Source organism: Amblyomma maculatum, chromosome 1 (assembly GCF_055883805.1).
Source record: "Amblyomma maculatum isolate TAMU_Amacu chromosome 1, ASM5588380v1, whole genome shotgun sequence".
In the NCBI taxonomy this organism is placed as follows: domain Eukaryota; kingdom Metazoa; phylum Arthropoda; class Arachnida; order Ixodida; family Ixodidae; genus Amblyomma; species Amblyomma maculatum.
In genome coordinates, this window is record NC_139344.1 from 250,348,561 (window position 1) to 250,373,304 (window position 24,744).

The 24,744-nt window shown below is 52.4% G+C and overlaps 1 protein-coding gene across 2 annotated transcripts in view; it reads left to right on the forward strand.

The window, feature by feature from the left end:
* LOC146206196 (uncharacterized) overlaps positions 1-24,744 on the forward strand; it is a 134,440-nt gene that overhangs the window by 80,238 nt on the left and 29,458 nt on the right. For both annotated transcript variants that reach the window (XM_084590823.1, XM_084590825.1), the window contains one exon: positions 5,181-5,258. In XM_084590823.1, coding sequence (XP_084446949.1) covers positions 5,181-5,258 — 78 coding nt within the window. The remainder of the gene's footprint in view (positions 1-5,180; positions 5,259-24,744) is intronic.

Below are 24,744 nucleotides of genomic sequence, written 5' to 3' on the forward strand. Positions count from 1 at the left end.
GATTAAAAGTTAGCGAGTGTTCTGAAAAAAAAAAAAATGTCAATTTATGTTACTTCATTTGAAAGTCAATCGATTATTAAAATGCCTTGATATATGCGTACTGTAAAGTCCGACATACCTATCAAAGCTCTTTATCCGCTGCGTGCTTCTCGCAATCGCGACAGCTTGTCATGTTATAGCATGCTGCCGCTTACACTCCCTCCTAAATACTGCCGCTCAAACAATACAAACTTTTAAGCTGAAACCAGTCCTCACTCAGCACAATAAACGAACCGCGCCCAGCAGCAGACGACCAAAATTCTGCGTTTGCTCACAAGTAGCGTTCGTGACGCCGGCGTTCACAAACGCTGCTTCTGAGCAGACAAGACGCAGACGACACCGGCGTTCACGAACGCTACTTGTAAGCAGACAAGACGCAGACGACGCCAGCATTCACGAACGCTACCTGTGAGCAGACAAGACGCAGACGACGCCGGCGTTCACGAAAACTACTTGTGAGCAGACGCAACGCAGACGACACCGGCGTTCACGAACGCTACTTGTGAGCAGACGCGACGCAGACGACACCGGCGTTCACGAAAGCTACTTGTGAGCAGACAAGACGCAGACGACGCCGGCGTTCACGAACGCTACTTGTGAGCAGACGCGACGCAGACGACACCGGCGTTCACGAACGCTACTTGTGAGCAGACGCGACGCAGACGACACCGGCGTTCACGAACGCTACTTGTGAGCAGACAAGACGCAGACGACGCCGGCGTTCACGAAAGTTACTTGTGAGCAGACGCAGACGACACCGGCGTTCACGAACGCTACTTGTGAGCAGACGCGACGCAGACGACACCGGCGTTCACGAACGCTACTTGTGAGCAGACGCGACGCAGACGACACCGGCGTTCACGAACGCTACTTGTGAGCAGACGCGACGCAGACGACACCGGCGTTCACGAACGCTACTTGTGAGCAAACAATACGCAGACGACGCCGGCGTTCACGAAAGCTACTTGTGAGCAGACGCGACGCAGACGACACCGGCGTTCACGAACGCTACTTGTGAGCAGACAAGACGCTGACGACGCCGGCGTTCACGAACGCTACTTGTGAGCAGACGCGACGCAGACGACGCCGGCGTTCACGAACGCTACTTGTGAGCAGACGCGACGCAGACGACGCCGGCGTTCACGAACGCTACTTGTGAACAGACGCGGAATTTTGTCAGCGCTCGAATAGTGCGTCGTTCGACTGCGCCGCCGTCGGTCACGGTAAGCCGTTGTCTTTCGTTTGCTTGTCATGACGTTTGAGCAGTGCTTTTTGAGTACAGTTTTGTCGAGGCTGCATACATTGTACGACTAGTATTAGTAAGCAGATTGAGTGCATGAGACAGCAAATCAAACTACACGAGAAGCTCTCGCGATTCGGAGAAACAACCAGCGGATAGCGAGCCTATCGGCAGTATGTGAGCTTCACAACGCATTTAAGCGGCGTTTTAAAAATGTGGCATACTTCGTCAGACACTTCAGAGCGCTCGTCAACGTTTAACGACCGGTCGCCTATATATGTGGTCTGCGGTAAGTTGTGTTTACATGTATTTATATGGGGCGCTCGCCTAACTCGAACCCCGCTTACGTTTCGCGATGTTTTAAAAATACTGCGCCTTTGAAATGGCGTTTCACACTTTCATGGTCTGTTGTAGAGCGTTCATGGTTGCTCTGTGCCAAGAAAACGACATCATTGGTGCCCTGTGAAATCTGAAATCTCATTTGAAAACTTCCGTTTCCATATGGGCGCTAAGCCTATTTTTCACCCCCAGTCTGCTGCGGCGTCGAAAGCGTTCCCGTTGTTGGTAAACCCGTTGTTGGTCCATAGTCACTGCAAAGCGTCACCAGCGGTCAACGCATATACCGTGCTTTGCAGTTTCACGGAGCTTCCTGCGCGCCCCATTCGCTCGGTTTCAGTTTTGTTCGAATAAGAGGACCGGATATACTCCCACTGCATGACTTTTAAAAAAAAAGTCCCTTTCTGCTGATATGAAAAAGCGACTTTGTCTTGTCCGTGGCCACAATTAGAGGGTAGCCACCGTGCCCCGGGGTAGGTTTATATTAGTAAATGTATGGAATGCTGTACTGTTGCCAACGGGATTCATATTTCCTCCTTTAAATGATAGTAACTTGATACGTTTTGCGAGTACAGGAAACCTTCACATGGCACGGGAGGCCTTGAAGATATCCATTAGAGAAGATTGAAACCTGAGGTCGCATTTTCTCGAATTACATTTTCCACCTTGAATCAATTTCGTCCTCTGGCACTGGCTGGGGGAAGCGAAAAGCGACCGGACCATTGACCCAAACAATGGTTGCACGCAGCCAGTGTTAAGTCTGAGCGAGTGGCACTGGCTCTCGTCGGCGGCGGGACCGGCCTTCTTGTGACTTCTGTGACTGGCCGCTCTGGGCTTTCGTCAGATGCTGCCGTCGTGCTGGCCCAACCACTGCCAGAGGACAAACTGAACCCGAAATGGAAAATAAGGCGTTAAATACGGTCCCTGCAGATTAAAATCTTGGAAATGCAACAACTTTAAAAGTTTTGAAGAAGGAATTTGTGTCCATTGCCAACCGTTATACTGCATTTTAGTAGGGAGTTTTAGAACATGATTTGTTAACGGGGTAGGGTAAACAATCAGTGCGTTGTAACTAAAAAAGTCATTTGTGAATGATGGTCAACATATAAGCTAATTAGCATGTGTTCATGAAAACATTCTCTATTTCAAATATCCTGTAATTAGCAGAGTGCCCGCTGCAGCGCTGGTTGTCGCTGCCACATAACGTGTGGTTTCGGAGTGACGCTTACAGAAATGTCGTGTGCAGATCACGTGGGTTCGCCCCACAATTACTCCGCTTCAGTTCATTCTGCGACAAGTACACATTTCAGCGCATACACTTCGAAAACATGCAGCGCATATACTTGAAGCATCATAATTTGAGACGCGTAGCTTTTGCAAGTAGTCATCTCTGTCACAAATGAGATCGATGAGTCTATGTCGTCGGACGGTCATAAAAATTTGACTGGTGCGCAAATTTACTGAACATCTCATTTTCCGCAAATGTTTTATCCTTCCAAGTATTAGTTAATCGTTCCTTCTTGCACCGTGCAGTTTCTGGTCACCGTCTGTTCCCTTAAAGAAATTCTGGCTGCATGTTTCCTTCTTTGTCATTAAGCAACAGTATTATTATGCCTGGATCACGATGTGATGTCTGTCAGCGAACGCTAAGCAACTTATAATTGAATTTCTTCTCCCATCGGTTCTTGTTCCACAACAGCTGAACGACCGTTATGGCGTCAAAGGTCAGTGTAAGCCTCGTGAGGCATGGAGAAAATATCCGTAGAATATAAACGATATAAAGGACGCATCAGCGATTATATACTGCAGTTTTTTTTTTTTTTTCATACCTCGCGTGAGCTATACGGACCTTTGACGTCTTAGCCGTTGCACTGCTTTTAAAAGCGAACCCAAAGCGACTGCGAGAAAAAAGAAAATCAATTATAAATTATTTAGCAGTCACAGGCGAATACCACGTGTGATCCATGTATACTAATACATTACGCATTACTGCAAGGGACAAGTCATGCAGCCGAAAATTTGGTTTATGTACTCCTTGAATATGTTCTAGCGGGAAACGAGCTTAAACATCTTCCCCCTCATAACGAGTTGGTTCTCAGTAACAACAATTTCAAAACTGGGCCAAACTATTGGAATTACGTCAATATCGCAATGGAAAAGCGTCGACAGCAGATGACGCGGTACGAGGTGGCGTTGGGTAAGAGCTCACCTCTCTCCGTCGAAAAGAGGTAGCCAGAGAGGAGGCTCTGTAGGATGCTGCATATATGGCTTTTGCATGCGTGCCATGAAAATTAGCTGCCTCCCGCACTATGGTGGCAAATGTATTGGCAGCACGTAATGTACACAGTTACGGGCGCTGCGCGGTGCTCGTAAACTTGGCCTCTTAGTCGAGAGTTAAGCAGCGGCTGGCAGTAATGGTCGCGCTTGGTGAACCGAGAACAGATCCCCGAGCGCCAGCAACGGGCACTGTTTGATCACGCAAAGAGCGCGTGGAACATATATGTGAACGAAGGCATGGTGGCACCCGCGCGTAACAATTTCTCTCGGGGCCGACGCAGTGTTCGAAGTCTACTTTCCTAAGCCAGAAAAAGAGAGAGAGCGGATTGCTTGAAGGCGACGCAAGCAGCGCGCGAATGCTGTCTCGTGGACAGCGCACCCGTACGGCGTGCAGAGCTTGTAACGATGCCTCCTCCGGCGATGTCAAGGAAGGGCACGTTCGCCGATGACACAGCGCTTCGTCCTAAACCACAATGGGTGTTTCTTCGCTGCGAACCGGTGACCCCGAAACCTAACGGGGTGAAAGGAAAAACTTTGGAGGGCACTGGTTTCTGAAGGAGCCGATCGGTGGAGTAACGACCCATTAGCGGAAGACAACGGTAAACCCCCGTGGGGCCGTAGCCGCGGCACTATTTGCGGGGGAGGCCGTATTGACAAACGCAGGAGAGAACCGCCACTTGCGTGCGCGGCCCCCTTTGCCGGGAGGGAGGACGGCTCAGCTGCGGCCGCTTTGAGTCGCGGGGCGGGCCGGCGCATTGATATCAATTTGCCGCTCGAAGCGACCTTTTGTGGTGGCCGCGAAGAGGCGGAGCGCTTAATTTCATACGGCCTGTCCATCTCGGGGCGAGCGCGGCTCTCTAATGAGACCATGCCCGGCTCGCGGTCATCAATCAGTATCGTTAGCGCCGTAAATCCAGAGTCGCTGCTGTTGTTTTCTGGCAATGACCCGCGGAGTCACGCGCTGCCCGCCTAAGGCCGCGCGCGCTGCTCGTCCGTCGGCGGCCCCCTTTCATGTGCCGGGCCCTTTGTCGCCTTTTCCCGCGCGCCGCCGCCGCGGCTCGAATCCAGATGAGCCCGCGGTCAGCTGATTTCCGCGTCCCGCATTCGCTGCATACACCTCGTATTAAAGCGCACGTGCATATTTGGCGATCGAATAAAAAATGAAAGAGGAGTTCACCTCTTTATAAAATGTGCAAGGAAAAGAGTGCCTGTGCCTGGGATAATGTTTTGTTAACCAGCTCATAAAGGAACGCTAAATCTTATTTTTTTTATTGTTTGCTTGCCACAGATGAACCAGCTTTGCAAGGTGTGCGGGGAACCCGCCGCTGGATACCACTTCGGCGCCTTCACGTGCGAAGGGTGCAAGGTGAGCTTCTTTATCAGTACGCCTGTCGTATCGTGCCCGGTGCTTCGTTTTGCTTGTCAGGGGCGAGGTCGCTCCAGGCGACCCATTTGAACCTCGTATATTTTGTACATTTGGAAGAAATGTACATGGGAAGGGCATGTAATGCGAAGGCAACGGATGGTCGCTAATGGTGATTGGATTCCAAAGAACGGTAAGCTTAGCAGGAGGAGGGAGAAGGTTAGGCGGGCGGATGAGATTAGGAAGTTTGCGGGGATTATGGGTATGCAACTGGCAGATGTGAGTAGAGAAATGTCAAATTCCTAGCCAAAGGGGGGTGAGAAGGGAGAGAGACGTGGTAAGCACCCTCCTCCCGCCGCCTTTCGCTCCTTCTTGTTCGGCTCGGCGAAAGTTGACGGGTTTCTGACCTCACCCGCTGGCTTCCCTGCGAGCCGCTGTGCGTGCGCCTCCTCCCGCGGTGCGTCCGGGAGACTTCACCCAGTGGAGCGGTCTTGCCAGCTTGCGCACCAAGCGGGGAATGGCGCGTACACCAGGTCGGCGAACAATGCGCAATCGGGCGCGAGCAGCAACAGGATCATCACCCACGGCCGCGGTCGGCGCCTGTTGGTAACGCCAACAATAGACACCGTTAGCGTTCCGTGATGTGGTACTCGGCAGGGCGCGGGGTGACCTGTCACTCACGGGGAGCTCCGCGCCTTGTGCGCAATGCGAGGAACAGTGCGGCGCCGCCCGTGGGAAGAAGCTCCGCGCCTGGGCTCCGTCTACCCTGTTCAGTATGCTGGGCAACGTTGACTCGGCTCGCGCGTGCGCCTGCCTCGGTGTTGCTATCGAGGCCAGGGAGTGTAGTATTCGAAACCGAGACGGTCTCTGGCTAGGCGGACAGTGAAATGGGCTCGGGATGGATCGCTTTCGGTGCAGGGTTTTCAAGCATGCACATGAATCTGCTGCCGTCTCCTTGACCTCCCATAAAACGCAAATGAACTACAAGAAAGGCGCGTTGGAATTTAAACAGTCGCCATGAGTATTTCACAGAAACCTGCCCTTTCACAATTACTTTCAACCCCTAAATTGCTTGACACTCGCAGTATTCCTGACATGAAAATAGGCAGTGAAGACAAGCAGTCGGGCATAAGAAAGCTTTAGGGAGTAAAGCTTACAGGGCAAACTTGTTCCCCTAAAGAGCTATTCACGCCTGTGTTGTTCGGAGCAGGCGGAACGCTTGCGACTCTCGGCCGCGCTGTTACCACCACCCACAACTTTGCATGTAGCACAGCAAGCGAACGGACAGGTCCGAGGTAGGAGAGGGCACACTCGTTTATCACGTAAGGACTGAATTCATTTCTCCTTCTGCGTCGCCAGTAATCATATGTCAGATACTCATTTGCAATATTTTGCTGCTGCCATCATGATCATCATCAGGCTAACTCCGTGTACTGCATGGCAGAGGTCCCAACAGCAACAAGAAAAACGTGCTTCGAGCTAACTTTAGGAGGTTGATGGTTGACTGCGTGCCACTTCTCATTAATTTGTCGATTGTAGTGAACAGTACTGATGCGAGGTAGCGATCGTTGGCAAGCAAACTTTCTGCATCGCGGGAACATATACGACCCGATAGCTCGATCGATGTAGCAGGCCTGAAAATGATAGGGAGCAGTAAGGAAAGCACGCATATTGCGACTTCGCGGGGCCACATACTGACCAGATCACCGTTCTTTGTCGCTGGCAAACTGCGCCGAGGAGTTGATGGCTTCTACCAGTCCTCCTGGGAACTCGGGGGCCTCCGTCTATTGCAACGGAGGCTCCTTAGCACAGGGTAACCTGTTCATGCAATTTTCGCACTCGCCGCCTCAGTGGTAGACAACGGCTGCTGCGACGCGCTTCTCGTCTCTCAATCTTTCTTCTCATATCTCCTTCAACTCTCCTCTGCGCATCTTCATCCTCTGTCCACACGAGGTAGCGGTGGTGGGTCGACGGAGAATTTTCTTTTCCCCTCCTTCCATCACTCGCAACAACAAACTGCGGCCTCGATGCTTTAACTGTCCTAAGTTAAGCAAGCTTGCGTATTGCAACGGGGGCTCATAAATTGGGGTTCATTGTGAAAATTATTTGCGCGAAATGCACTTGGTTTCATGCGCTATTCAACCAGGTGCCAATAAGTGGCGGGTTTGCTACGTTCATTGTATTTCCGTTAGCAACAGTTCTGCGCATCGCTTCCTTCCTGATTTGAAGTATTCCATTGTGAGAGGGGAACTCGAGCACTTAGCCCAGCGGAGTGGGAGGCGGAGATGGCCCACACGAGTCTCTCTGGGCAGCACAAGCTGCTCAAAACGGCCCGGGAGGTAGCGCAAGCCATCGGGATCCTGGAATGAGAAAAACCACGCACGCAATTTTTACTCTCTCTCTCTCGTTAGCAACGTTGACCTGCTGCAAATCGTTAAAGTGCATTGTTTACTCGTCGTTTGTGGCAATCTCTCTCGCGCAGGCTTCAAACCTAGGCTTTGCTTCGATCAGCGCAGGCATAACGCTCCTTACACTTCAATGACGTCGTGGGCTTTCTTGTAAATTTTATGGATGTATCAGCTGCTCTCAGAAATTACTTCGTCCTTTTGCCATCGTGTGCTGAACAAACGTTGCGGTGTATTCCTTGGCTTCTCTCTTATGGCGCCTCTCTGAGCAAGCCATCCTCTGTAAAATGTGGGAGCAGCATGTACGCATGGGCCAAGTCCCTTGCATTAGAAGTCAGTCTATCGCGCACACAGACAGCACACTAAAATAATGCACGCACATTGTTCTAAAACACTTTTTCGAGTACTGGCTACACATAGCGGCCAGCGTCAGCCAGGTATAGTGCACGAAAGGCATTTGGGGCCTTGCTTGACTTGTTCCTTGTGTACACGGACCATCAGGTATAATTTTCCGTGCTTCCTTATGGAGCTAATAATTGCCGTCTCCAACTCGTATCTTTTCGTGCATTTTTTTTTTTTTTTGTCTGCTATCTTTAGACCTGGGTATATAAGTTCAATTTGTAAAATCAAAACACATTGCTCGAGTTTAAGTGTTCCCATGAGTGTAACTACAGAAGACATTTTGGAGCGTAGGTCTAACCGTTCTTCCCATATAAGACGTTTCTCTATGCTGTATTTCAGTGCGTCTGTGCCTTCGTAAACATACCGGCGACGCACATTTCATCAAGTAGATATGCGCCAGAAGACGTATTCAAGTGAAAATTTTAAATAAGCTCTTCTGGTTTAAACAAAAGCAACCAAATTACTTACACTGCACTTACGAATTCTACTGAGTGCTACAAAGTTTTTGAAACTGCATGCACTGAAAACGACTGCTTCCGTGCACCTTTAAGACGCTTAATGGTTTCTCACGCCCTTACTAGCCCCCCAAAAGGGCATTTACAGAAAACAAAACAGGAATACAGTCGGCCGATTATACGCAATTAAATCTGCTCTTCAAAAAGTGTTTTAGCCGGTCAGCACCGGAAATTACCACTGCAGTACTTTGCTTGGGTGCTTGCCAAGCATAACTTTCTTGCAACGGTGTAAATTAACAGAGCGGCTGTTCCTCCCGCTCACACGAAGCCTATCCGTACTAGCAACATTTATGAGTGCATGAGCCCCAACAACGCTTATGATATCACGTAACTTCAGCGTTCAGTGCTCTGAGGATATCAGACCATGTATATACCGGTGCGGACAAAAGCAAACGGAGCGCGCTTTTTCCTTCTAAAATTTTTTCACGCGTTGTATAATTGAAACTGGCAGTCAAAGTATGAACCGGTAGTAGACGCCAGTGCCCTTTAACATAGGCAAATATTGTTTTCTTATCTCCGGTACTTAAGGCGTGATTTTAATTTTAACGAAAAAGCGTGCTCCGATGATTTACTTATGTCCGCACTTGTACATATAGAGGTCGACAGGGAACAGAATATCTAGCCCACGCTGTGAGTGCATATAAGAACCAGTCATCAGACGTGGCAGTTACAATTAGTGGCGTTCAGTTATGTGCAGGGGCATATTTTATTGCGCAATTTGACTTCACAAATAATGTACAACTGCGCGCACCGAGCAGCTCATGGGTATTTTTTTAGAACGACAGTATTTATTCACGCCGTATTAAATGCAGCTGCAAGAAGGGCTGCCGATGAATCATCAAGTCCGTTTGCCCACTGCAATATCCATGTTCATATTGGCTTTAAACAAACCAATCGTAATTCCCCCAAAGTGAAATTAGGTGCAGATAGGGTACTACCATGTTTATTACACAATTTCCAGTACCATTACCGGTGTTGTAAGGTTGTGTATGGCGTTATATGCGAGGGAGGTATGCCCTTAAAAGTCTAGATTGGTGTGCATTGTGGGAGTACAAGTAGCATGTGATTCGAAAAGGCACTCGTGGGTGTTTTTCTTTTTTTTTTTTTTAACGTGTTTAAATGCATTTATTGTGCGCAGGGTCCGACTAGTGTAAGCTGATTTAACGGGTCATCGCATTTACTTGTAGCGGTGAGGCTGTATCTGGTCCACGCTTTAAGGCGACAAATTATTTCCTCGCATTACGCTTTTAATGCAGATGGGACTGTCCCGTTGGGCATCGTGCGCGAAGAGTACGTTGCCGAAGGCGGCCGCACATAGCGCTTCTCGGGAGGCATCTATCGCGCGGCCAATAACCACTCGCGATAGGCAACAGCAACGCATCGCCTTGTAATTTGTTCTTTGCCGCCGTGAGTGCTAGGCTATGCTAGCGCGTGTTGCGCAATGCACACGAGTGGCGATAATGCGCGGGGCTCTGCCAACCCGCGATACGAATTGCGTATATGTACGAGCGGCCTGTGTAACGTTGGAAAGCGATGCCGGTGGTCTGCCGCCGCGAGGAGCGTCACACTCAAGTGAGAACAGCTTGATATGCTTATGAGCCGAAGCGGGCACTCCGCTTGCTCCGAGGACTGTACGCCCTCTAAACTGGCGGCGTTCATTGGAGAAGGCGTCTAGTTTTCGCATGCGTAGCGGCGAACGCTCGAGACTCCTCGCTAATGCCGTGCCGTTGAGAGTGATTCGAGTGGAGTTGTGAGTGAGCTGGGTTATGCTGGGCCCGTCTCTTCAGGGCATCGGTCGAGTCTCCTTTGCCACGGCCTGCAATCTGCCCTCACGCCACTGGGGATCAGGCAAGACCGACCAGCCAGCGGCGCACGCAGCCGAGGCGAGTGCAGTTGCGATCTCGTATAGATCTCTAGATCTCATATAGCGGACATTCGGAATAGGCGAACAGCTGAACGACAGCGTTTGCCCTAAACGTCCGAGTGTTTTATGTGTAGATCTTGATCGTTTCATCTTTTTCACTCAGTAACCAACTACGGCACTTGACAGCGTCAAATCAAACTGCAATTTGCATGCTGATTAGGGATGAATAAATTAATTGTCTGATTATCGGTGCCCCGTAGTTTCTCATCTTGGGCATAGTCCAGCGGCGACAGGCCCAGTCGACCTCTGACATCGGAGCCCCTTCTACAGGGACTTCGACGCGGCGTTGCTCTCATATTCGTCGTTAGTGTGAGGCGGCCTTGCGGAAAGGATCGTCGCTTTCTGGCCAGCAGTCTCGGAACATCTTCGGGGTAAACGCGCGCCGCGGAATGCCCGATTCCTGCCCTGCGTGCGCTCTTTCCTTATTCGGTACAACGGGCAGTCGTCCCGGTTACGGCCGTCGCAGTTGTGCAGCCGCTTTTCGTCGTTTGGGAAGCCCTATTCTGGTCGCAACTTGGGATTCGATACCTTCGCGTTTTTATGCGATGCGGTTTCCTTGTCCACCGCAGAACGCAGTGCGGTCTCACCTGTCGGCTGCTAATTTCGGCCGCTGAAATGTGCGATGACGAACTTTGCGCCGTCGAGGCTGAGAGAGCGATGTGACAAACGTTCTCCGTAAACCACATCGTTTGGCTCCCGTGTGTTCAGCGAGCAACTCAGGTCGACGGCATGGAAGCGTCACATAGAAACGGCGGTGATTGTCAAATATTTGAAAAATGCCTCCGCAGCGATGGCCATCCCCAAGAGTTGATGCGAGTGCGTATTCTCGATGAGCGGTGCTTGTTGGTGCGCAGTTACCAGGGCTCAGTGCATGGAGATTGCTCCATTCATGAATTATGAATTGCGCCTCCGTAGTCTCGCCGCCGCTGATCAGGCAACGGAACCGAGCGCATCACCTGCACCGAGGCACGCGTGATGCTCATTGAAATCGTCTATCGGAGCTACGAGAGAAATGCGAAGCCCACTTTCTGGGAGCGCCACTTTGAGAGATCAGTGGCCGCCCGCTTCTTTCGGCCTCCTGTGGCCCCGGGAACCTTTTTGATGAGCACCGCTGCGGACCCGAGTACTTGGCGTTGTCAGCTTGACTCGTTGCAGTGTGGCTTACGGCGAAACTTGGCCAGGAGCGAGGTGAGCCGTCGTCGATGGAAAGCGCGCGTCCGTGCAGTGCTGCTGCCAAGCTATTCCCGCGTTTGCGCGAGCACCCTGCGGCGCCAGGGGCGAGTGTTGTCCCGCGCGGGATCGAGGTCGTCTCTACCGGGCGACCCCTGAGTACACACAGAGGGCGCCTCTCCTCGTCGCTTTGTGCCCGCCTCCGTATTCCCGATTCGCCAAGGTACATCCGCGGTGCTTGCGGCTCAAAAATCTAGGTCCAATCATTAAAAGAGCGGCCTAGTTTGGCTCGCTGTGGTCGCGTTCCAGCGTGGCTGCCATAGGTCACAGTGAAAGCGAGTGCTCCTTCCTGCTCGAGTGGGGCGCATTCCGTCCATTTCCATATCCCATTACCCTGCGCGCATCGCGGACCGGCGGCACGTGCAGTGCGAGAATCAATTTCTCCGAGCGACCATCGACACCGCGGCCGCCTTGCATCTCGCGTGAACAGAAGAAACAATAAGCTGTAAGGGGGGTCAATGGATGCGCTCAAGCGAGTTCGCGCCTTCGGTGCGCACAGCGAAACCACATGGCGTGCGAGGATTTACCAGCGTGCGTAACACTTCACAACATGCGCAGCGAGGTTCGCGCGCCCGCGGGTGCTTCGTACGTGTGCACGCATATGCAACCTTCAAAATACGGCCGCCGATGCCGGAGTGCCGCGAATGCAATCATCAGCAAAGTACCAATTGAATAACCAAGCACCTGCGGCGTTTTGCGAGGCTCTCAGGTTTAGCATTCGCCGTAATCGACGCACGCAAGCTCATTGTTGAGCATCGTTCTGGCGCGTCCGAGATTTATGGTTCGTATAGTGTTTTCAATCGAATGGTTTTCTATGAAGGTTTATCGGGTTGATTTTGAATTATTTTGTTTCCAGTCTGAGGGACATTTCAGGGAAGCTCCGTCCTGAAATTTCGCTTAAATAAAGGATGCTGTCCTGTTAGGGACGTTGGGTCGTGCAACTCGTAACGCTCCCTCGGTTTGCCTCAGCGCGTGTATCGTCCACTTTCCGCACACGCTCTGGTTGTTACTGGTCAAAATGTCAGCACTTACTACGAAGAAAAACTCGTGTGTGTACGGTTCAACACGGCTGCGCCACGAAGCCCAGTCCAACAGAAACACTCGCGCGTCAGCTGTTTATTTCTCTAGAACAGTCTACGCAAAAGGCGTGGGGATGACAGACACCCAAGATTTCCTTGTCTTTTTTCTCGGCCGCATGCACGTTAAGCAAGAATACAGCGTTCGCGTGCCGAACAATGAGGCGCAAATCTGAGGGGGACCCGCACACATGCGCCAGCGCTTCGTGGGCTGGCGAGCACCCGTCATCCCGAACGACCCGCAAGTGGCAGCGGGCCGTTTTTCTCGTCTCCTCCTCCTCAGCCCGCCGCGGCGGCACGCGAGCCACCCCGGGGCGGGCCATTAATTTCTCCGTGCCGATAAGAACCGCGAGGGACGGCCTAATCGGACGCGCGCGGTCTCCACCGACACCTCGTTGGCGAAGCCGGCCCTGCCTCGGCAATTTGGAACCCCGCATCGGAGCCGACGACGTGCGCCCTGCGGTCACTCGGGAATGGATGGAGTGCTCGCCGGCGTCGTTGCCGTCGTCACGCTGCCGGTGACGAACGGGCCTTCTGTGCGTTGTCCTTCTGGCTGTCTCATTGCGATAGGCGCCGGATACGTCTGCGTCCTTCGGCAACGGAGGGCGGCGACATATCGCGTACTCGGCCCGCCTTTCGGCCGGTACGCGAGACGGCTGCATAGAAGAGGCCGCCCTGCCGTTCCTGCTCTTGCAGTGACCCTTTCGACCCGCGCGCCCCTTTTGCGTATCAAAAGCAGGCGCGATACGCCCTTTTGCGTCGCCGACTAGTGTTTCACTTTCGGCCGCTTGGTGCGCGACCTGGTTCCCACCGCTGTCCTTTCTCTGCGGGGAAAACGCTTTCTTTGTCGAGACCCATCTCGGTCAACGCGGGCCAGAATGACGCCGCGGCGAGCCGTCGCCTTTCTTTTTGTCGCTACGTCGTTCCTGCCCATCCACCGAGTCGGACGCTGCGGCGAGCGCACATTCTGCCCGATCCGCGCAAGGCGGAGCGAACCCGTTCATAAGCCCATTTTCCTGATTTTCGGGCATTTACTGCTTGGCCGACTATCAAGTTCTGCGTGAACTCCGCAAGGGAGCGCAGTTTCAAAGGGGGCACGCAGAGGATGGAATTGAGACCATTTCTTCTGATGAGATAGTTTTGTGCTCTTCGCGCTGCGCTTAGCTGCAGAGTGCGTGGCTGTCGCATTCTGTAATCGTTTGCCGTCGTATCTGGTGCACTGTGTGCCGCAATTTGCTCGGCAATGCACCTCGGTTCGAATCCGATCACGGCGGCCGCATTTCGGTGGAGGCGAAACGCAAAGGCGCCCGTGTGCTGTGCGATGTCAGGGCACGTTAAATATTCCCAGGTGGTCGAAATTATTCCAGAGCCCTCCACTACGGCACCTCTTTCTCTTCTTTTTTTTTTTTTCAATCCCACTGTCGCACCCTCATTTGCGGCGTGGGCCAGGTGTCCACAGAGCAGCGTGGCAGTCGTGGCGGTTCCTGCGCCTTTTCTTTCCGATAAACATATATGTATGTATGTGTGCGTGTGTGTGTGTAGGGAGGGGGGGGGGGCGCTTTTGCTGGAGCTCGGTTAAGACGTTTGTGGATAAAAACATTTTAATGACGTTCCGGCTGCTGGACCGGGCTTCGTCAGAAAAAGCGCGAATTCTTAGCAGCGTGGCACACACACACACGCGCGCGCGCGCGCGCTCACTCACTCACTCACTCACTCACTCACTCACTCACTCACTCACTCACTCACTCACTCACTCACTCACTCACTCACTCACTCACTCACTCACTCACTCACTCACTCACTCACTCACACACACACACACACACACACACACACACACACACACACACACACACACACACACACACACACACACACACACACACACACACACACACACACACACACACACACACACACACACACACATCTTGTGGCAATGGACCTTCCATGAGGTCTGTTTTTCGGCATGTATGGTGGAGAGGTGTCCGCTACGTCCTTTAAAGCTCAGTTGCGGGCGTAAAAATATGGCAGCGCAACAGCGCAGTCGCGTGTTCTTTTTTTTATATATATATCTGGCTGGCTTTCTTTAAATGCCGCAAGAACAGATCACGGAGGGGGTAAGTTATTAAGAAAAAAAGAGCATTCAGCCTTTTCTGAACCCTCTTAGAATTCACGCAGTGCGCTTGTGCTTTAAAGAAAATTACTTTTTGTGTTATTTACCTTAGCTGAATATCTAATTAGTCGAAGTTTAAAACTTACTGGGTTGTGTCACACGACGCCAAACAATATGTATTTGGTTTGATGTGTCTGTGGCGCGTCACGTTTATTTTGGTTAAAATTACAGGAAGCGCCCCGTCTATGTTGAGTACTGGCAGCGTGTTAGGTCATTGATGACCAAACCTTTCTAGGACCGGTTCCTGCTCCGCTGTTGTCCAAAACCTTGGTAGCTTACTCAGCACTACAGATGCAGCGCGTTCGCAGTCGCGTCCTGCTTGGCCACTGCGCACAAGGTGAAAAGCTGGAAAGGGCTCTTTGCAGAGGACATTGCCTCTTGCTGGAATTAGCCAGGTTCCTTTGCGGGAAGCGCTACCAGGTAAATGGGGGAAACTTTCCGAGGGGTAGTGGTATGCATTGTGAGCCGAGGATGCCACGGGCGGAAACATGTCCCCAGCGGGCGGTCGCCTCGTCAGAGCTGGCCGTTTGGTGGCGCCGAAAAGGAGCTCTGCAAACTCTTGTCCTGCCCCTCCCCGCGGAGGCCCGACAAGGCACTCGCATTGTTTTCGACTTTCTCGGAAAGATGGCCCCGTATGTGAAGCGAACGAGGTCCCTGACGTATGCTGTTAGCGTTCCCACTTTTTCGGGAGGGTGCCCCTCGTCCCCCTTCTTTGTCAGAGGCGACAGTTCGGGCCTCTGTCGCAGCGCTGAGACCGTTTCTCAACGAGTTCGACCTTTCCGCACGGGCTTCGGCTGTGGAAAAGTGCAGGGTCATTCCCGTCGCCTTGTGAAACGCGGAGGCACCAGAGTGTTTGGTCCCCTAATTGGACCTTGGAGGAACCCGAAAGAGTCCGCCATTATGCGACCACAAAGGACGCGTCCGGCGCTCTCTCTGTCAGGGGTGGCGCCCGGTCCCCCATCTGCACAGCGGAACCAGCTCAAGCTGATAAGGTTTGCGTTCTTTTTTTTCCTGCTGTCCTCAACAACTCTCTTCTCGGGCTTCGAGTCTTCCCCCGGTAGGGCGCGGAATGGAGGGATGGCCCCACTTGCGGGCGTTTGACCTGGCCCAAGAACTGTCAGCCAGTCCTCCAAAGCCGCCTTGTTTGGAAGAAAATTACGGGCTGGCAAGAGTGCAACTTTTTGCGCTTTTCCAGTTATCTTTGGCGGCGGCTGTAGCCTAATGGAGGCTAGCTCGAATAGAAAGAAGATCGATAACACCTCCGAAGCGTTCTTCCATTGTCTCCTTCCTTTAGCCATTTATACCTGGTGGCACAGGCGAGGCATTTTATTTTTCGATGCTTCTGCTCGTTTAAACGCACTTTTTGTCCTTTCCTTGCCATGGACCGCCCGGGTCCGGTTTGTGCACGCGGTGGTGAGCGGTGATGCCTGTCGCATGCCCTTGGGATCGTTGGAGCTCTGACCTTCCGCTGTTTCAGCATCAAGTCGCTGACTGTTCGTAGCGGGAAAGAAAAAAAGAATATGGCGTTTTTTTTTTTTTTTTTCGCAAAATAGCCCGTACCGCCTTTGTGAGCACCGGAGGCGCCTCCCCGTGCTGTGAATGCGTGTTCACGCATGAAATGTTCCAGTGCGTGCGCATGTGTCATCTTTCCCTTTGGGCTCTCGTCGTTTCGCCATCGTTCCTGTCTACCATCCAAAAGCTTTTAACTCCATGCATCGCAGGGTTCGGCGACTCGCGCCAGGTCTTACGGAAGCGTTGTCAAGAGCTGGAATGCGGAGAAAAATCAGGAAATATCGGGAGTTTCTGCATGCGTCGCGTGATCAACTTCACTCTTACATCACAGGCACCGTTCGCCTGTTGGAACCGAAACAACATGAGGCAAATGTACAGCATACATTATTCGGCTGGGAAAATTCCACGTTGTGACTCTTGTGTTGTAGTTGCGCCCTGTTCCAATATTAATAGTATTGAAAAAAAAAAAAAACGTGCTAAAACATTTTTTTTTTTCACGTCTTCAATACAGAGCTGCTGCCTACGTGGCTAGAGTAACTGCAGTGCGCTTTTTTTTTTTTTTTTTTTAACAATGCAATGTTCGTTTTGTGAAATCACAGCTGTATAGAAAGACTGAAGGGAAAAAGGGGAGGGCTAATGCGCGTGGATGCGTAGTGTTAGAATAATTGGTAATCATTCCTTCCCTTCATAATTATCGTGAAGATTCACATGAGGTGCCACCGGAGAGGCAGAGTTTCTGCGCAAGGAGCACGACGGTTACGATATGCAATATGGGAGTCTGAATTTCTAGCTCCGTTAGCGTAGGAGGGCTGTTGAGACAAGCGAAAGAACCCCCCGTGCACATTGTTTCACTTCACATGAGGTCTGACTTCCGGCTGAAGCTAACGCCCGAGGGCGTGAAACGGAACCTGTTCGAGGCCGCCAGCCTAATCTTGAGCTGCTCTCCGTTTCCTTGTTCCCTTCTCCGCGCTCGTCCGTCGAGACACGGGGCAAAGGTCTCTGAGCCCGATGCTCGAGGACAGGCCCTTAGTGGCCCAGCCATTTTGCCGAACACGGTCCCCCGCCCCGCCCCTGTAGCGTAAAAATGGCTGCAGCTGATTTTCGGCGGTGGCCCAGAACCAGGCAAGCTGTTCGCGGCTGGCTTGAAGAGTCAGCAGAGAAGGCCTAGGCGTATGCTGCCATTAATTGCTGTTGTCCTATACTGAAAGTAAAAGAAATACGCGTAGTCGTGTAAAATGTACCCTCTTTGCCAAAAGTAACAATGCTGCGTGCTCCGATTCTCAGACGTGTAGTAGAGAATTCGTGTCACTTCTGAAACTGTAAATATCTGAAAAGTAAAGGCGAGCTCCTGTCCTCACTTCTTAACACGTGATCCTCTGGGTAACCTTGTTCGCTTTAGAATAGAAGCGAGAAGCAAAACATGCAGCCTGGTTACTTTTGGCAAAGACGGTACGTGTGCGAAGTGCCCAAAAGCGAGAGGCTGTGACGTGCCACCGGGGCTCTCTATAATGCAAAACAGTGTCATCAACGGTACACTCAGGGGACCTTTACATTTTTACAAAACGACGCGCGGTTTGGCGAAAAAAATCTGATGTGTCTTTATACGACATTCGCTTCTTAAGTGCCCAACTTGCACGCTTGATTTTTCGGTCGCACTCGCGGTCAAGTTAAATTATCCGAGTGTAGGGTTGGGGTGAACACCGGGCCGTATCGCCATAGCGTTAAATTTTGCCTCATAAGGCTTCGAAACAAAAGTAGATTTGTTAGGCTGCTGCTACCCTTGCACCATCCTTAACACTGCCCCGTACAAGATCTTCGTGCTGCCGGTGGCTAACCAAAGATTCCGTTTTCTTTTACTTGGTATTAGATTCCTCACTCCACTCATTTTGCTTAAAGCCGGACAGCAGCGCTAGGTCTTCTACGACCTGAATGAATTAAGCGCTTTCCTGCACCATAAAATCTGTTCTTTTTTTTTTTTTTTTTTTTGGGGGGGGGGGGGGGGGGGGGGGCATTTCTGCATCAAGTACTCGAACAAAATTGGCTTAACTGCGTTGGTGTCAACGCGAGTGCTCTTTTACCACCGATGCCTGTACGGGTTCACCATGACTGCAGAATCATGCATGTCCGTGGGCGAAGGGCTGCAGCTGTTGTCACCTCCCGTTGGATAGCTATCCCAAGCACAAAATGTTGATTTCCGCTTGAGGCTTAAGTATTCTCTCTCCGCCTCCGCAAAAGAAGACAACTTGAACACAGCAGCAATTGCGGCCGATGATCGGGTGTCGCGATAAAGCACCTCCGTCGCCACTTGTGTTCTGCCGTTGTTACCGCCGGTGGAGTGAACGCAGAGCGCAGCGAACGATAGGGCGAATCCGGGCGTCTCCTTACAGCCCACGCCGCGAGACTGCCCGTGTAGCCAGCAGCTTCGCCCATCAGGCATCGGCGGCTGCTAACCCGATTCTCGCGGGCGTTGCTGAGTGTTGGCGGGACGACGTGCGTGGACATCGTGGCCCGGACTCGATAGCAGCCACTGCGGGAGACCATCCGACGACAAGCGTTTCAAACCGCCTGGTTCTATAGCTTCTTTGCATAACTGAAGAGGCAGTCGTGAGCTGCTCTAGTTGAGCGCTTTACATGTCAGTGAGCTGCGACTGTTTCCGCGGCAGCATCTGCTCGAGGCATGCGTGAATTGGCGGTAGATAGCTCAGGGGAATAAATTAGCGAGGCACTGAGCGCGCAAACACTGCGCTTGTTTGCTTCCCACCCGTCTCCTACGGAAGGCACATGGAGGAATGCCGCCGGTATTTGGTACGCGCGATGAGGAGCGCACAGAACCGCGATTAATTTCGGCGGCCTTGGCGGCGTGAGGCCGCCGTTTTGTCTTTGCGGCCCACGTGTCGCTAGGATGCCGAACGAGGCAGCGGACGCATTCCGGGGCCCACAATCGGCAGCGCCGCCCACGGAGCTTTGTTCCCCGCAATGTGGCGTGGGCAGCGGAGGTCACCTCGACACTTGCGATCCTCCGACGAGAAGGCCGATGCGATAGCGATCTCGGATGCGTCGCTCATTCATGGGAGTGCGGCCGGCGCGTGATCGGCATGCCCAAGGAGCCGCCGGAGAAAGTGAAGCGTCCGGGGCGCGCGGCTCCTCTGCGCGCGCATTTGGCGCGCTCCTTTGTTGCTCGAGAACAGCGCGGGACGGCAGCGCGCGCGTGGCGCCTATCGGCCGGGCGCTTTCCTTGATGGATGCGGCAAAAAGTAGTCCGAATTATGGAAGTGCGGGTTGTCGCAGCTCTCTAAAGTTGGGTCTGCTGAACTGTCATCTGCCGATTATATTTGAACGTCTTGATGAAATTTACGTAGAGCGATCGTAACTCGCGACTGTGGATGAGACGAAGTCTGTCGACTTATCTCGTTGACAAACGTGCGCATCTTGAAGCGAAGCGAATAGACTCCTTGAGTTTTATGACGCGGACTAACCTTCTCCCAAATCATGTACGACGCTTATTACATCACGTTCGTATCTGTGATCAGGAAAGAAAAGAAAAGGAAAGGGTAGCGTCATTAACATGCTAGCATCACCACACTTAATCATTTGGTCATTATAATAAATGACTCGCGTAAATATTCGCAGCAACTCATAGCGCCAAAAAGAATACATGTACTTATCGACGATGTTATTTTGTACAACTAAATTAATCTAGGCATCGACTCGCACATAATACTCAATCAGATAGGCTTGCCTTCTGTAGAATAGTGATTTGATGATTCTTTTATTGTGAAGGTCACCATGCCACAGACATTAACGGTACTGTGACCAGACAGAAATTTGTGTATCGAGAGACCACCGCGTTGTGATAACAATAGACCACTGTAGACGAAAAATACGCTGTTATAAGTTTTAAATCAGAAAATACAAAAAAAAAAAAGAATCTAATCTTGCTGTCGCCATCACAGGCTGACTGAGCTAGTAAAATGCGTGCGACGGCACCGGTCACCGACACCCACTTCAAAACGGTGGCAACCCGTCCTTTTCGGCGCAGACATCATGAGTTGGAATCGTCTGGCGAGGAGAATTTTAAATACAAATTTCTCGGTGATAAATGTCCTTTCTGCCGGTAGTCAAACGTTGGCTTAGCCTGAAAGAGCTGAAGAATGAAGCCCCTTGAAAAAATCAGGTTAGAACAGAAAATAAATGGTATGTGGGGCTTATAGCGTCCTGAAGCTGCACATGGGCTATCAGAGGCGTAATGAAGGGCTCAGGGCTGAGGGACGATCGCCTGGAAATTGTTTAACGTGCGCATTTCATTTCACCTCCATCGACATGCGGCCGCTACGATCGGAATTTAATCCAGCAACCTTGATCGGCAGCCGAACTCCGATAGCTATATACTAAATCCACCGAAACTGGGTGGGTAAAACAGCGTTGACATTGTGGCCGTCAGTGCGAGGCATTAGCATGCCGAGGCTCGTTAAGAGATTTCCTTGTTGGATATATGCAGACTGAGCGCATACATTTTGGGCATTACAGGAGTTAATGGAACCTCCTCCAGCCCAGAGAAAGGCTAGGAAGGTACAAACATCAGTTAAGTAGCGCTTTTGCATTGGTTGGCGAAAGCAAAAGCGCAACATTGTACTTTTTGCACTGACAATATACGACGCTGTTACGCGAGTTTGTGACAGCCGTCTCATTTATCCAAGGACAACTAAAAGGCCCCGAAAGTGTCTCGAAGCACGCGCAGTTCTTGTAATCGAGCCGTTTGCTGCGCGAGTGCCGCCATCGCCGTTGCGGAAATAGAAGGACCGATGTCCGACATACTTTTCGCCGCCACTGGAAGCTTTATCTGATATTTGCGGGGTGCTCGTGAAGGTCCGCTGCCGTCCAAAAGAGAAGCGTTTTCTCACTTTCCTTGGCTGAACGACGGAGGAAGTGAAAGAACGGCCTCAGCGCATCTTATCGTGGCCGGGACATGTTTTGAAATGTGAAGAAGCAAGTGTATACATCGCACTCACGCCGGCAGCAGCCCCACTTGATGTTCCTTCTTGCTGTGAACGTTTCCGTTCCAACTGCGGCACGAGGGGATGGCCGCTATGCGACTGGATTGAGCGAATTCTGTGAAGCAAATTATATAACATTCGCAATTGTCCACGCGTTGAAAGACCGGGACCTTGTTAAGAAGATGGCGAACGTACACATGTAAGCACTTAAATGCCTGTACAGCTAGCCTTTGTCAGATCTGTTAAGCTCGTGGTATTAGCTTCTGAATTTCAGTGACGAGTGCGCAGAAACGACTTCGAGTTGTCACCGAGACGAATATCGCGTAGGCACCAGTACCCTCGTGAAACACGGTTATACATTAAAGATACGTAAGTGAAATTTTTGCCTATTTTATGGCACGGACTGTGTGAAGCAATGCGCAGTTTGCAAAGCAGCGGAGGCGGCCGTTCGCTTTTTTAGTTTGCTTTACTACCACAGCTTAGTACAAGGCATATGAGACGTCCATACAGCGACCGAGCTGTGCGCCACCTAGCGGCAACCATCCGCCACACGCTGTTACGCAGCGGGTTGGCAGGCGCATCTCTTGGCCCGATGCGCGCCGGTTCCTCGCCAGCGTGGCAGAGCAGCCAAGGCCGGGCTCCTTCCTCGAACGGACCTGGAGCCGACCGGCGGATTTCACACGGAGCCGCGCTTTCCCCCACCCTTACCGCCCCAGAGCGTGACTCAGGAGAGGGAACCACTTTCCCCGAACACGTAGTCCCTGATGTCATCGTCGAGCCGAACCGTTCGTCGGTGGGCGCGCAATTGGGCTTTCCGGTTCACCTGCTGCTCGCGTGCGGTCCGCAACAGCGCTGCAACCGTTCGCGGCAGTCATGGGCGCGGACCGGCGGCGCATTTGAGAAATCCGTTGCGAGCCGCAGCATTTTTTTTTTTTTTTTTCGTGACTCACGCGCCCAGCGGCTTGAGTCACAGCCTGGTGACCATCGCGGACGAGCGCGCTGCACCCGCTACGGCGCTTTCTGAGTGAACCAGCTTGTTTACAGGCGGCGACAAATCTGCGCTCGCGACGACAGCCCACTCCGGATGTCGGTCACGTAGTCCGTCGGCGGTTATCGGCTTCGCAAGCGCGCACGCAGCGCACGCGTTGCCTACGCGCCGTGCTGCGGTCGGAGCAGTGCGCGCTTCTGTGTTGCGATGCGCGGCATGTGACCGTGAGGAATTCCATCGGCTTCCGCCTCCACTTTCTCTGCCACTGCGGCTCAGGCTCCGCGTGAGCATGTGGCTGTTGGGGGCGCCTTTCCGAGGATTAGCGCCTTGTAGGAAACGTACGGGCGCGAAGTCGCTCAGTGCTGCCACCCTCGGAAGCTACTTTTCCTTAGGTTTTGAACAGGAATGGAACAATAATTTTCAGGCATAGAAAGAAAAAGCGTAGTTGCGGCCGGGCAACGCAGCTAATTTAGCTCGAATCGGCGACGCCGTTGCCCCACGTCTGAACGGCGTGACTAAGCTCGCGCGGTGCGCCGCCGCATTGCCTCAGCGAGGCGCGTGGTGGACCGGTTTATAAGGGCTTCCTCTGCGCTGACCTGTCGGGCCAAAGCAATCCCTCGGTGCCAGCACAGACACCGGTGCGTGCGGTACCAGCCCCAGCGCTGGTCGTGCGTGTACGCAGTTTGTTTTCACGCTTCCTCTCGCAAGAGCCTGCAATGCCCGCAGCTGCGCAGTATGTGCCTTCTTCAATGGCTCGTCGCAATCACCGGCGGCCTTTCGCTCGCCTGATATTCTGTGCTGTTAACATCGCGAGAAGGGCTCCCCGCGGCCTTTGTTGCCTCCCCGCGTCTCGCCATTGTTTTGCTTATTGAGCGTAACTTAAACGAATTGCGGTTTTCTCCCTGCCGCCAGTGCTTTGTTCGCCAAGTGCGCGGACTGCGTTTTAAGCAATGCTGAGACTGCGCATTGCAACGGAATAGCGCGCGTTTTGACGCGCGGAGAATCGTATGCCTGCGTGCGCCGGCTTGCTTCACATCTAGTTCGTCCGTAAAATTGTAGCGATGCCGCGTCTCCGCCGCGATGGCCCTGAGCGCCGTTGTCTGAGCCCACCCTAAGCAGGGCTTCTCATGCAATGTGCCGACCGCGCCATGCACATCCGCTGGATAACGAGCAGACCTTTTCATGGGACTACGCGCCTGCGTCTAATGCACAGCTTCCAACAGCCGTTTCTTTAAACATGAGGGCGGCGTCCTTTAAAAGTATTTTGCCGCCTCGCGTTGTCGACAACGATATAAAACCGTCTTCGAATAACGTTGAGCAACAGATCAGTCCAGCATATAACTTGCCGCGACCGCATGCCTTCTGCCACCTTCAAAGTCATTTCTTGTAATGGACTATATCGCCTCATTATAATGACTACCCCCGCTGTTGCTTGGAGCCAAATAGTAGCCATATTGTGGTCGCCGGAATGTTCGCATCCTATTGCACGATGATCCGTGGTGTTGCGAGGAAACGGGTCTCGTTGCGTGTCTACAACGCTGCCATTCATTCAAAGCACTCTGCTGGCCTCGCGGGGCGACAGTGAATCGCGCTGTCCGTGGGCGGAGGGCCTGTGCCGCAGACGTCCGGCGACGCTCGCGCTAAAGGACGATATCTGCGAGAAGCTGGGCGTGCCCGGACGGGCCTTGGCTCGCGTCCAGCGAAGCAGCACCTGGGAACGGCTTTGGAAGCTCGTCGACTGGAACCTTCCTCAAATCGATGAGGAAAAGAGAACAAAAAGCTAGCGCTGCCGCTCAACCAGCGGGAGGAGCAAAGAAAAACGACGCACCAAAAGAGGAACAGAAACGCGGCCAGGTAGCGGCTCAAACTGGAAGAGTTGGAAAGCGTCCGGGACCTTGGGCCATCAAGAGTGAAAGTTTTCGTGATATGGTTTCGAGACTCTGAGAAATGCGTATTTACATCGTTTGGCGGCGGCGACCAAGGTCACGGCGCTGCTCTCCTTCGTGCGGGGCGAGAGCGATTTCTGGAACGACTGCAGGAACGCCGTTGTGTGATGCGCGCGCCGTCCGCGGCTGTCGAGCCCCACGGTGGTTGGGTGGTGGACCCGTTTTGGCGCGCAGTTGCCGAGCGATGAAGGCACGGTCTGTTGGGAAAGCAGCGGCGTGCCGCTGAAGAGGCGCTTTGGACGTTTTGCCCGGCGGCCCCGGGCGCGTCTTGGGTTTGTGAACGCACGCTGCGGACAGCGTAATGGGGCCTGCGCCCTAGGC